The 11,819-nt window shown below is 33.5% G+C and overlaps 2 protein-coding genes across 2 annotated transcripts in view; one reads left to right on the top strand and one right to left on the bottom strand.

Moving 5' to 3' along the window:
- The window catches only part of LOC111796465 (electron transfer flavoprotein subunit alpha, mitochondrial), a 4,172-nt gene extending 961 nt beyond the window's left edge, over nucleotides 1-3,211 (bottom strand). Inside the window, exons 1-7 of the mRNA XM_023679086.1 lie at nucleotides 2,929-3,211; nucleotides 2,672-2,854; nucleotides 2,231-2,442; nucleotides 1,527-1,690; nucleotides 1,146-1,304; nucleotides 814-866; nucleotides 19-159 (exon numbers count right to left, since the gene is read on the bottom strand). Of these exons, the coding sequence (XP_023534854.1) occupies nucleotides 19-159; nucleotides 814-866; nucleotides 1,146-1,304; nucleotides 1,527-1,690; nucleotides 2,231-2,442; nucleotides 2,672-2,854; nucleotides 2,929-3,027 (1,011 nt within the window). The 5' untranslated portion in view covers nucleotides 3,028-3,211. The remainder of the gene's footprint in view (nucleotides 1-18; nucleotides 160-813; nucleotides 867-1,145; nucleotides 1,305-1,526; nucleotides 1,691-2,230; nucleotides 2,443-2,671; nucleotides 2,855-2,928) is intronic.
- Nucleotides 3,212-5,696: 2,485 nt separating this feature from the next.
- The window catches only part of LOC111797578 (protein disulfide-isomerase 5-4-like), a 7,992-nt gene continuing 1,869 nt past the window's right edge, over nucleotides 5,697-11,819 (top strand). The window contains exons 1-11 of the mRNA XM_023680624.1: nucleotides 5,697-5,882; nucleotides 6,631-6,721; nucleotides 6,902-6,996; nucleotides 7,183-7,240; nucleotides 7,493-7,677; nucleotides 7,805-7,862; nucleotides 8,609-8,649; nucleotides 8,763-8,837; nucleotides 9,494-9,550; nucleotides 10,511-10,577; nucleotides 11,512-11,658. Coding sequence (XP_023536392.1) covers nucleotides 5,842-5,882; nucleotides 6,631-6,721; nucleotides 6,902-6,996; nucleotides 7,183-7,240; nucleotides 7,493-7,677; nucleotides 7,805-7,862; nucleotides 8,609-8,649; nucleotides 8,763-8,837; nucleotides 9,494-9,550; nucleotides 10,511-10,577; nucleotides 11,512-11,658 — 915 coding nt within the window. The 5' untranslated portion in view covers nucleotides 5,697-5,841. The remainder of the gene's footprint in view (nucleotides 5,883-6,630; nucleotides 6,722-6,901; nucleotides 6,997-7,182; nucleotides 7,241-7,492; nucleotides 7,678-7,804; nucleotides 7,863-8,608; nucleotides 8,650-8,762; nucleotides 8,838-9,493; nucleotides 9,551-10,510; nucleotides 10,578-11,511; nucleotides 11,659-11,819) is intronic.

The following is an 11,819-nucleotide window of genomic DNA, read 5'->3' as shown; positions in this document are numbered from 1 at the left end:
GGGGGGGGTGTTGCTGACCTTAAATATTGGTGCATCTGCATCCTTATTCACAGCCACAATAACCTTAGAGTCTCTGATCCCAGCCAAATGTTGAATGGCTCCTGATACACCAAAAGCCATATACAGTTCTGGTGCTACAATTTTACCAGTTTGTCCAACCTGAGAAGCAGAAGACTTAATAATCCAGGATCATGGAAGAAATTTGCATTTAAGAGAAGGCTAGGAATAAATCCAACCCATGTTATTGCACAACATATCAAGAACATTTCCCATAAAAGAAAAATTAGAAAGTAAAAAAGAAGGACAAGAGAGTGAATGGAATAAAAACATTCATCTTAGTTTTTTTTTAAATTTAATCTCTCCTCGAATTCTTGATGGGCAGGGGATTCTAAATGTTCACCTTCCCTACACAGTTGGATTTCAATGAAAGACTAGTTTTTCGAATGATTATAGATTGATTTGTATTTGTTTGTGAACTTTTAATTTTTTTATCTAATATTGTATCAATTAATTATGAATTGTGGATAAATAAAAAAATTTAACAACTCAACCCGAAAATAGAGGGTTGGTTTGTAAAAATTTTCGGGTTGGGTTGCGTTACCAATCAAACCAACCCAAACGTTTGGGTTGGTCCAAAAAAACCTTCAACCCAACTCAACCCCGACCATATACACCCCTGGTGTCCGCTTTTAATTTGGATTAAGTAAACTTCAATGAAAAAAGTTGGGTAATACTTCTTTGTAAGAAATTTTTTTCCAAAAAAAGGAAACAGATAATACTCTCAACTTGGAAGAAAGCATCCAGAAACGTTACCTGAAGATCATTGGGCACAAATCCAGCATCAACAGCAGCACGTGTAGCACCAACTAAACAAATAAAAGAATAAGAACAGATTAGCTTACAAGATTAGAGAATAAAGAAAACAACATATTCTTATTTCGTTATTGACAAAATTGATTACTTAGATACAGTAGAAAGAATTATACTAAGAGTTTTGAGATCTAATGTTTTCTGTTCTTCAGACATTTCTAGGCATGATATGTTAGGAAATTTAACAGTCAATATCACATAAACGGAGAAAAAAATGTAATAATTGATGATGCAGAAAGAAAGATAATTTTAGTTTCAATTCAAACTGAATCTACCTGCAGCACCAAGTTTTGCTGCGAGTTTTTCTATCATTTTGAAGTTCTCGGCACTCTTTAAACCACGTCCTCCCGTGACAACAACACGTGCATTCGCAAGATCGGGTCGTTCTGCTTCCTGAGATGTTTGCTTTACATATCTAGATTTTCCAATAGAATCTGAAAGATTGACATCGCTCAGTAAACCTAATTGCACGTCCTAATTCTTTGAACAGAGATTAAAATGATCTAAAGTAGAAGTATGGAGGATGTTCTTTCCCATATAGGATGGAAAATTCATCAAAACTATGCTTATGGGTAATCATATAAGCAGAAGCATTCACTCTAATGATATATTTGTTATGGCTTTCTTTGAGATGGCAGAGTAGGCTATAGGCTTACCTCCACCAAACGTTGAGAGATCGACCTGAGTTATAGGGGACTTATTCGATGTCGACTCTGCTGATTTCGAGGTCACTGGGAACGATGTAGATCGTATGGTCAACATACAAGGGTCAGCCCCGGTGTATCGAACTGTACAAAGTGCATTGCCAGCATATATGGGCCTATTACGAGTTCAAAATCGCATCATCAATTAAGAATGATGTTAGCTAAAAAAAAATGGAGAATTAATGTAATGGCCTAAGCCCACCGCTAGCAGATATTGTTCTCTTTGAGCTTTCCCTTTCGGGTTTTTCCTCAAGGTTTTTAAAACGCGTATGCTAGGGAGAGGTTTCCACACCTTTATAAAGAATGCTTCGTTCTCCTCCCCAACCGATGTGGGATCTCACAATAGTGGTACATCATAATCACAAACCGAAATCACCATAAAATGCACGATTGTGATTCAGAAATGTTGACATTAAAACATGGAATGGTGAAAAACAATTGAGTAACAAATAAATAGTTCCCCAAGAAAATGAACTTCTGCACCATAAACAACATCAACAGTAAGATGAACATCTGCAAAGTATATTTTCCTAATTACACAACAACAAAAAAATGTTCAATACATGAGATAAACATTTGTCAGGATTAATGTAGAGTACACAAAACAGTTCAACATCATTGTACTCAATGATTATGAGCTAAAAAACTGGACGAACCTCACGAATTGACGAGATTCAGATATAGCAACGACATCGGTAACTGGAGAAACATCTAAAAGAGCAGCAGCGCGTGGAAGAATGTTCTTCCCAAAGGAACCTGAAGCCGCAATTACATGAGAATATCCATTCCTCTGTTGAACCAATTGGACTAATTGAGCCCAAGGTTCTGCCAGGGGGTTTGTAAATGTATCGGAATCAGCAACAAGCACCTAAGTAACATTCAACCTCTAAGATCAGTAACAGTGTAACCACCAAGGGGAATGATCCTAATAACACTGGATCGCTCTAATCTTTGAATCAAAATAGAACAAACCACCCACTACTATACAATTCCTGATATTTGCACAAGTTCTACGAGGTTATGCATTGAAAAACAAAAGAACATCTGAAGCAAAATATTCGGCAATCGAATTTTCCATGTAAGAAATCATAAGATACCTGAGAAATAGATGGATGACAAGAGGCAGCATGTTCAGCAGCTTCCTGAAGCGAAGGCCCTGAGCCAGCCAACAAGACGGAAATCGAACTGTCTTTGCTCAAAGAACCGGCAGCCGCTATAGCACTAACGGAAGCGGCATTGATGGATCCGCCATCGTGTTCCGCCAAAACCAATGTGCTAGCCTGCAATTCCAGAACAGTTTTAGAAAATTTTCGGGAGTAATCGATAAAAACAATCAAGCAAGAAAAGAACATACAGATCGACAAGCGGAGGAGAAAAAGAACGGGAGTAATTGCGACGAAGACGATGGAAGAATCGATCTCTTCAAAGCAGAGAATACAGTTCTGTTGATCATGTTGATGAATCTCTGTGTCTCTCTCTCTCTCCGTGAGACCCCAGGCGCCGGTGATACCGATGAGCGGCGGCGGAGATAATCTCTTCAACGGGGGTGTCAAAGAGCAATACGGCAGTGCTCCAGCGATTGAAACGGCGCGTCAAAAACAACCAAGTTTCCGTTGGCGCGTAGAGATATGAGCAATTAAATTATTATTTGGATTATAAAATTCTCTAATTTATTTATTATTTTTTTATCGACAGAGTTTATCCGTTAATATTTGGATTAGATTGGGCTCGCGTTATTTAGATAATTTATTTTAAATCTTTAATTATAAATAAATATTATACAAATGACGTCATATATAATTCTACGCCTTAATTAATTAAAATATTCTTCAATTTTAAATTTTAAAAAAAATCTAAAAATTACCTTTAAATTTTTTTTAAAAAAATTGTTAATACTTTTTTAGTTTTATTAATACTCTTAATTAAAAAAATTAAAAAAATACCTTTAAAATTTTTAAAAACTTTAACATTACCTCTAAATTTAAAAAATAATAATGAATACTCTTAATATTAGTGCCACGTTGCACAAATACTCGTAAGCTTTCAAAGCTAACGTTCGTTTAGAGATATTATATGAGGTGTCAATAGACGATTTTCGTTCATATATTAATAATAATTTTTATTATTTATAAAGGTAGAGGATATTAATGTTATTTTTTAAATTTTATAGATATTCTTTTTAACTCCCTTACATATATAAAAGGAATTAATAAATAAAATAAAATTTATGAATATTAATAGTAAATTTTTTTTTTTTTTTTTTTTAAAATTAAGGGTATTTTTAAATAAAATATATGACTATTTTTATTAATTTATTTTTAAAATCATTGTACTTTGACCACCCATTAAAATTTTATGATTTTAAATTTGTTTGTATTTTTATTTTTATTTTTTTAATTAATGTAATTAAGTTTCTTTATTATGATGTTTACCCAAAAGGAACAAAATGCTTTTGCCTGCATAAAATAAATATTTATTTTCAAATATAATAGAAAAATATATATATATATATATATATATATATAATTAAAATTAACGAAACTGAAATATTATTTAAGTACTCGTTGAAAATAATACATCTTAACTATCAGTTAAATACACTTGAAAAAATTACTGGTATAACGTATATTTAGTCTCTAAAATTTCAATAGTGACTATTCAGTCTTAAGTTCGGTAAAATAATTATAAATAGCCTGTAACTTAATTTTAATTAAGTAGAATAGTGGATGGTGTTAGACGTGTTTTCCTCTTCAATTATCCACGATCGTGAACGTGTGCTATGACCTATCAACCCCGGTAATCGTCGTTGACCCAATACCTCCGATCGACAATTCAACTTAGCAACCCGATCTTTTTTTGGTGATATGAAAATTAAAAACTCGAACCTTAGACTACGGTGGAAGGAGTACATATCAAATACACATGAAAATACGATCAGTTTATTGGTAATTTAACTCATCGAGAGATTTTACCGGGCATTACCAACTTATCATTACAAAAAAAAAATTACAAAATTCAATAATTTATTAAACACAAAATCAACTATCTTAAACGGTTAAACATATTAAATAAACACAAGTTTTAAATTCTTAAAATTAATATTTTAGGGATGTTCATTGGCTCAAGAACTCGATTAATCTAGACGAGTTAGGTTATGATATGATAAGGAATCACTACAAAGGAAGTAAGATTCGGATTACCTTGTTGATCGAATATCTCAAGGCAAAAACATTGTTTGAGATTCGAATCACTCCACGAGTAAGATCGATCATGTCTTGCTTGAATGATTCATGTTGATCAAATATCTCAAGGCAAGAACACTTGATTAAAATTCGAATCACTCCACAAGCAAGATTGATCATGTTGAGCTTGAATGATTCTACATGCAACCTAAACTACATAAAATTAAAGAAAGCACATATGTTTTTTTTACTACATTTTTCAAGTGTACTTATGAATACAACATACATAGCTTTATGTACTGTCAAAATAAAACTATTAAAGACATCTTGTAACATTACTTACTGACCATAATTAAACATTTAATTAGGTAATAGTAACAAAGTCATAAAATATAATAACTCTAAATTACTCTAAATTGTAATCCATCCAAAATTTATAACAAGAAAGTTCATTATTTACGAATGTGGCATGAATTGAAATATCTTTCAATAATTTCAATAATATTTTATTCACATCTCGATTGAGATATATTGTATGATTGATGTCTTTTAGTTCATATCAAGTTAGATATTTTTTAAAAACAAAAAAATTTAGGTCGGTCCGCACGACTAGTATGAATATAATAAATATTTAACATTTATAACTAATGATATTTAAATTATTACGGTGATATATATTATAATTAAATATAATTTTTTTAAATAATTAAAAAAAAAAAAAACTCAAAAAACTCAACCCAATTTAAAAATAGAGGGTTGAGTTGTTAACTTTGTTCGGGTTGGTCAAGTCACAAGTTCGATCGAGGTTTCTTTAACCTAACCCAACCCGACCCAACTCGACCCAACTCGACCCAATCGGACCAAGCTAATTTTGCTATATTTTTTATCTTCCAAATTTAACCTTGATAGGATAATTCCATATCTTCGATTGGTGTGCACTCGGGGCGAGCCAGGCGATGCCGTAGAGAGACGGTTCACTTTCTCTTTACCAAAAGGACGCAATTCCTGGACCTTCTCCTCCCTCTTTGTTTTTTACATCTTTCATTCGAGAGTGAGTCCGTGGAGACTGGATTTTGCTTGCAGCCATGATTTCTTCCACCAAGTTCAAATCTGTGGATTTCTACAGGTCTGATATAGATCTCTTTCTTCCTTCTTCCTTTTCCACTTTGCATTTCGTGATTTCAATGCGTCTCTGTTTCTCAAACACCCAGTTCTGCGACATTTTGTGAAGTGCCATGGTTTTTTTTTTTTTTTTTTTTTTGTGGTATAGCTGCATGCACTANTACGCGTTTTGTGTAATGTTGCTGGTAATCTGAAGGATCTCTTGTCAGAATGTTGTGATTAGAATTTGCGGTATTGTATATCGACCGTGTGTGATTTTCGTTTGTTTTATGGGAGTTTTTGTTTGTTTGTTTGTTTGTTAATGATTTAATTGCGAAAGTGAGGTGGCTGAATGGTGGTTTTGATGGCCTCGGTGTTTTTTTTTTTCTTGTTTGGTCAAATGATCTAAATCCATTTTTTTTCTGTTGGGGTTGTAATTTTCGTAAAGTTGGCTGTTTGCAGATCGAAATGATATTTAACCTAACCGTCTGTTTGGAAGCAATGTGGCATTCGGGTGGGATTTGGTTCTGGCTTGAATGATGTTATGCATTTAATATTAGTTAATTTTCACCAGATCAAGAGGCTTGAATTGATTGCAAATGTAGTTCGACACCTTGAAAATTCCAGACAACACATAAAATTAGCTAGATGTGATATTCGTGCTGCAATTAGAAGGATTAATACCTAATTGAATTGAATTCCTATAGGTTTGTTAGTTTTCTTGTAAAGATATGGTTTTGCACATGTTGAAAGATGATCTCCCATGTGTGCAGAAAAATACCAAGAGATTTAACAGAGGCCACATTATCTGGAGCAGGATTATCCATAGTAGCTGCTCTGTCGATGATGTTTTTATTTGGAATGGTACTTTGCTTCTATCTCTTTAATTCAATATTCGAGATCAACTAGTTGTGCATGGAGATGGTTAATCGTTCCACCTATTTCAAGATCAACTCCTTATTTCCGCTCGTTCGATTTTATCCTATCCTTTTTAGCTACATCTGTATGTTTTTGTTGTTCTTGATCTTTAATTTTATATTTCAGGAATTGAGTAATTATTTGAGTGTTAGCACGTCTACATCTGTAATTGTTGACAACAGTAATGATGGTGACTTCTTACGGATGGACTTCAATATCAGGTACTGTATGTTTCTATATATAACATGTTATGAACTCCTCCTTTAATGAAAGTGGTTTTCGTGGAAAGGAATATTGACCCACGTGTTGTTTTCTATATAACCAATAATAAAATTGAACTAAATTAAATAAAGTCGTTGGTTGTCTAATTTCCCACTCATCTTCGTTCTTTATTTCTCTGTCTGTAGTTTCCTTGCACTCTCATGCGAATTTGCTGCTGTAGACGTGCACGATGTGTTAGGAACTGTAAGTTTTTATCCTTTAATTTTGTCAGTCGTTTACTTAAACAAAAATGTGTTTGTCAATATGGCTAAACAATAGTAATACAGCACTTGAGTGGCATAGGTGCTCCATGCCGCCAAAAATTAATATAAAACAAGCTAAGTTTATGTTTGTTCAAACAGTATCATCACTTATTTCCGCACGTAGTACCTGACTGTATATTGATTCTTTCTAAACTTCATTTGCTTACAGTAGGCTAAATATTTCCCTCTACAGAATCGGTTGAATATTACGAAAACAATTCGTAAATTTTCTATAGATTCAAATTTGCGGTCCACTGGTTCCGAGTATCAATCGGGGCCACTATTGAATTTGATTAAGCATGGGGATGAAGTAGATGAAGAAACCAATGAAGGTTCCACTGTGTTGAATTTTCGGAACTTCGATAGATATGCTAATCAGTAAGCATTATTAGTATCAGGGGCTCAAATTCTTTATTTTTTGAGTTTCAGTTCTTAATTTTACCTTATATATCATTATGATCAATCAATCGTATCGTATGGTTTATTTCAAATTACACTTCTGCAGGCATCCTATTTTGGTGGTTAATTTTTATGCTCCTTGGTGCTATTGGAGTAATAAGCTGGTAGGTTTGGTTCTGTTGTGTGCGCTTTTCTATATAAATATATGAGTATAACAAAAATCCCCGTAGTTATTTGGAGGTGGATATTAATATTCTTTTGTGAAAATTCTTTTGATTTCTAGGTTTTCCTGTGGATTTCATTTTTTATTATATATATGGATTCTCTTTCTTCCGAATTGTTTAAGCTGCCTATTTCCCGCTAAACTAAGAACCTATATGGTGATTTAATCTAAATGGAGTATGAAATTCTTTTCTGTAAACTGACTACTTAAGAATTACATAAATATAATCTATCACGAAACATTGCTGTGCAGAATACTAGAGATAAAATATTCTCTAGCACTCTGTATTGTCATCACTTATCTCAAAAGTTTGTTTTTTTTTTCTATAAGTCCTACTCTTGAAAAGATCATTTATTATGATTTCTTCTTTCTTTTTTTTTTTTTTTNAGATGCTGTCTTATCATGTTCTCTGATAATCATTATGTTAAGGATATGATATCTTGATTAAATTTGATTAAGATGAAGCTAGGAAGCTGAATCTTGTGCTTGCTATCCAATATCCTTGAAGACCTAGAATTATCATGGATAGTACACATCTTAGGTCCAAAAACATAGGCTATTGTTGGTCCTGCTTATGGCCATTGAGAAAACAATATAGTAATTAGGCCTGGCACATGAATTCTATCACGAGCTTTGGAAAAATACATTACTGTCTTCCATTTTCTTACGAGTTCTATTATATTCCAGAAACCTTCGTGGGAGAAAGCTGCCAAAACTATAAGAGAAAGGTGCTCTGCTTCTGTTTTATTTATTTCTTATTCTTTTTATTGTGTCATAGTAACATTTATTACCCTTCTTTAGTCACTGCTGTCTATTTTTAAGGAAGCACTTGTTTGTCCAGATATGATCCAGAATTTGATGGACGAATTCTCATGGCAAAGGTTGATTGCACGGAAGATGGTGAATTGTGCCGGAAGTAAGTGATAGTTTAATTGATTTGACACTGTCTAATAATAATAATAAAAAAGCTATGTTGGTTTCTGTGACTTTTGAGGGACCTGGTTCTATCCTTCCCCAGAGAACTGTAGTCTTTAAAGATGACAAACGCTTGGTCCCATACAGGGTGACCAGTATATACTGACCTTACCCAATAGACTTATTGATTGTCTTTATTACAGAAAGACCAACTAGCCCCCTGCTTTGCCTCCCTTTCGAACCTATATACCTTGGCTCTTATCACCATTTTTGTATGTGAAGCGCGCTTGTAGCAGGCCATTATTCTTATCATAAAGTTGATCTTGTCTGTGTGTATATTATTCAAAGTAGTCAAAATGTTTGATTTACCTGTCCAAAGAGTTGGTATCAATAATTGTTGAGATTCTATTTTGATCTATACTATCTATTCTTCTTAGGTCTCTCGAATGTTGGGAAGATTTTCTGTTTTGGATTTTTATAATTTCCCCTTATTACTGGCATATGATTGGGATATGCATAGTTTACATTTGACTTTACTACGAGTCTATGACCAACCCTTTTGCCTTTCTCTTTAATTTTCCATGGCACAACTCTTATTCTTTGGTTGCCTGAATTAGTTTCTTTACTGCTAACCATGCTTAACAATGGGAAATTCAGGCATCACATACAAGGTTATCCATCTATTCGCATTTTCCGGAAGGGAAGTGATGTAAGGTAAATGAAGTTCTCCTTGATAATTATTACTTCCATCTAGTTCCTACGACATTTTATGTATATATTTTGTTCTCATTGATTATATTTCATCCATTGTGGTGGTGGTGGGGTTATTCAATTTGCTTTGTCCATTATTTTGTCCATGTTGGTTGATTTGTACATGAATATAACTACAGAATCGTCTAGTTTTTGAGATACAAATTGGTTATTTCTTTCACAAATTTGGGAAAGTGTATGTTTGCAAGGCCTTCAAGGTTTCTGTGAGCATGCAATGATTAGTGATGCAAACGGTAATCGATTGGCTTAAAAAAAATCATCAATTGTAAAATGTTGAGTCATGCATTTATCATTACTTGGTTCTCTCAGTATTTGAATTTGAATCAAAATGTCTGATAAATTGTGTAAGGGGCAGGGTATTTGATGAATTATGAATTGAAATTGCTTGCTTTCTAAAAAAGAGGTTTGCTTGTGCAACATGGGTTCGGAATAAGTTTAATTCCTAATGCTTCTTCACATTTTCTTGATATTCAAAGGTTCTTATCTTTTAGTCATCTTAAAGTGACTTCCAGAAATGGTAAATTCATAAGAAATCCAAATAGTTGGCGTGCATGGAAACTGGAAATATCTCTTGGTAATATTATGAAAGATTGTCAGTCTTGTACCACACACACACATACATATATATTTCTACACCATGAAAAACCAGCCTTTTATTAAGACAAAATGAAAGAGTGAAGGGACATACAAGTCCAAAAAGAGCCAGACTACTCTATCAAGCTAAATAACTGTTTTGTACATGTTATAGTTTCCCCCAGTTTGAGTAAACTGCTTCATTTTGAGTTTTTCTCATCTTTTTTTCTTACTTATATGATCTGCGTCTCTGCTTCTCCATGATCATGAATCTTCTTTTTGGGTTTCAAGCTGCTGCGCATGATCAAATTATTCAATATTTTTTTGTAGGGATGAACATGGACACCATGACCATGAATCTTATTATGGAGATCGAGATTCAGAATCGCTGGTTAAGGTTATATAACATTCAACTTTGAATGACTATTACATCACACTCAATTTTAGCTGGATTTTAATTCTATAATGGAGATGACGTGTGTTTACACTTGCTTATAATTTCTAAGTTTCGAACTTAACATTTTAACCCTTGAGGTTTCAGATAATCTCGTTTTTCAACCCTCTAAGTTTCAGATAATCTTGTTTTCTGTTCCTATGGTCAGCTTTCCGTCACTTCAGTTAACAACAGAGCTGACTTGACCTTTCTTTATTATTACTATTTAGTTGATGTGGCATAAATTATGAATTTATATTTATTAAATTGCTAATTGTAAAGAACTAAATTTATCTCCCTTCTTTCTTTCTAATCAACTTCTTCCTTCTCTTTTTGTCCCTCTCCTCCCTTTACCCTCTCACCAGTGCCCCTAATCTCCCAGCGCTTCCCTTCTTCTGAGGTAGAATTTTCCAACCAACCCAATGCCTTTTCATTTTCTTGCAACCCATCAAAGAACCTTTAAACTTGACACCATCTACCTAAAAAAAGAGGTCTCATCCACCCCTTTTGTTTGCTTCCCTCTAATCTGAAATAAGTTTCAGATTTGAACTTCAATACGTAACTTGAGTAAGGGGAGGGAGCCATTGAAGTTGAGTGTTGGTGGTGAGTTTCTGGATCTCGGGTGATGAGCAATGATTCATGGGTTGATGTGGGTGGGATTGCAAAAAGAGGGAAGAGAGATTGAAAGAAGAGCGAAAGGAACTTTTATTATTATTTTCATATTAGCTAATGTAAAAGTTGGTTTCTTATAAAAAAAAAAAAAAAAAAAAAATACTTAAATAATAGTGAACATTATTTTTGCCACATTAGCCCCTTAATAAATTTAATTGTGCTGAAATTTAATTGCACATAAAACTCACAACTGTGTCATCTAATTTCTGAACATTGTTCCTCTCAGACAATGGAAGATTTGATTGCACCTCTTCCAATGGGATCACAAAAGTTAGCTTTAGAGGATAAATCCAACAATGCAACAGGAAATGTTAAAAGGCCTGCTCCATCAGCAGGAGGCTGCCGGATTGAAGGATATGTCCGTGTAAAGAAGGTCAAGTTCTTACTGATCTTTTTATTTTCTTTTAAAAAGTGGGAAACTTTTTCATGTACTTCATTTAAATAGATAGGAATACAAAATTTCAAGTTCGTCCTCTTGATTTCTGTTGTTCATGTTACTTAAATATGGTTGGTTAAAATAGGTTGCTTTTGCGT

Source organism: Cucurbita pepo, chromosome LG06, assembly GCF_002806865.2.
Source record: "Cucurbita pepo subsp. pepo cultivar mu-cu-16 chromosome LG06, ASM280686v2, whole genome shotgun sequence".
Lineage (NCBI taxonomy): Eukaryota > Viridiplantae > Streptophyta > Magnoliopsida > Cucurbitales > Cucurbitaceae > Cucurbita > Cucurbita pepo.
The sequence above is the reverse complement of the archived record's forward strand: the minus strand, read 5'-3'. Positions and strand labels throughout refer to the sequence as shown.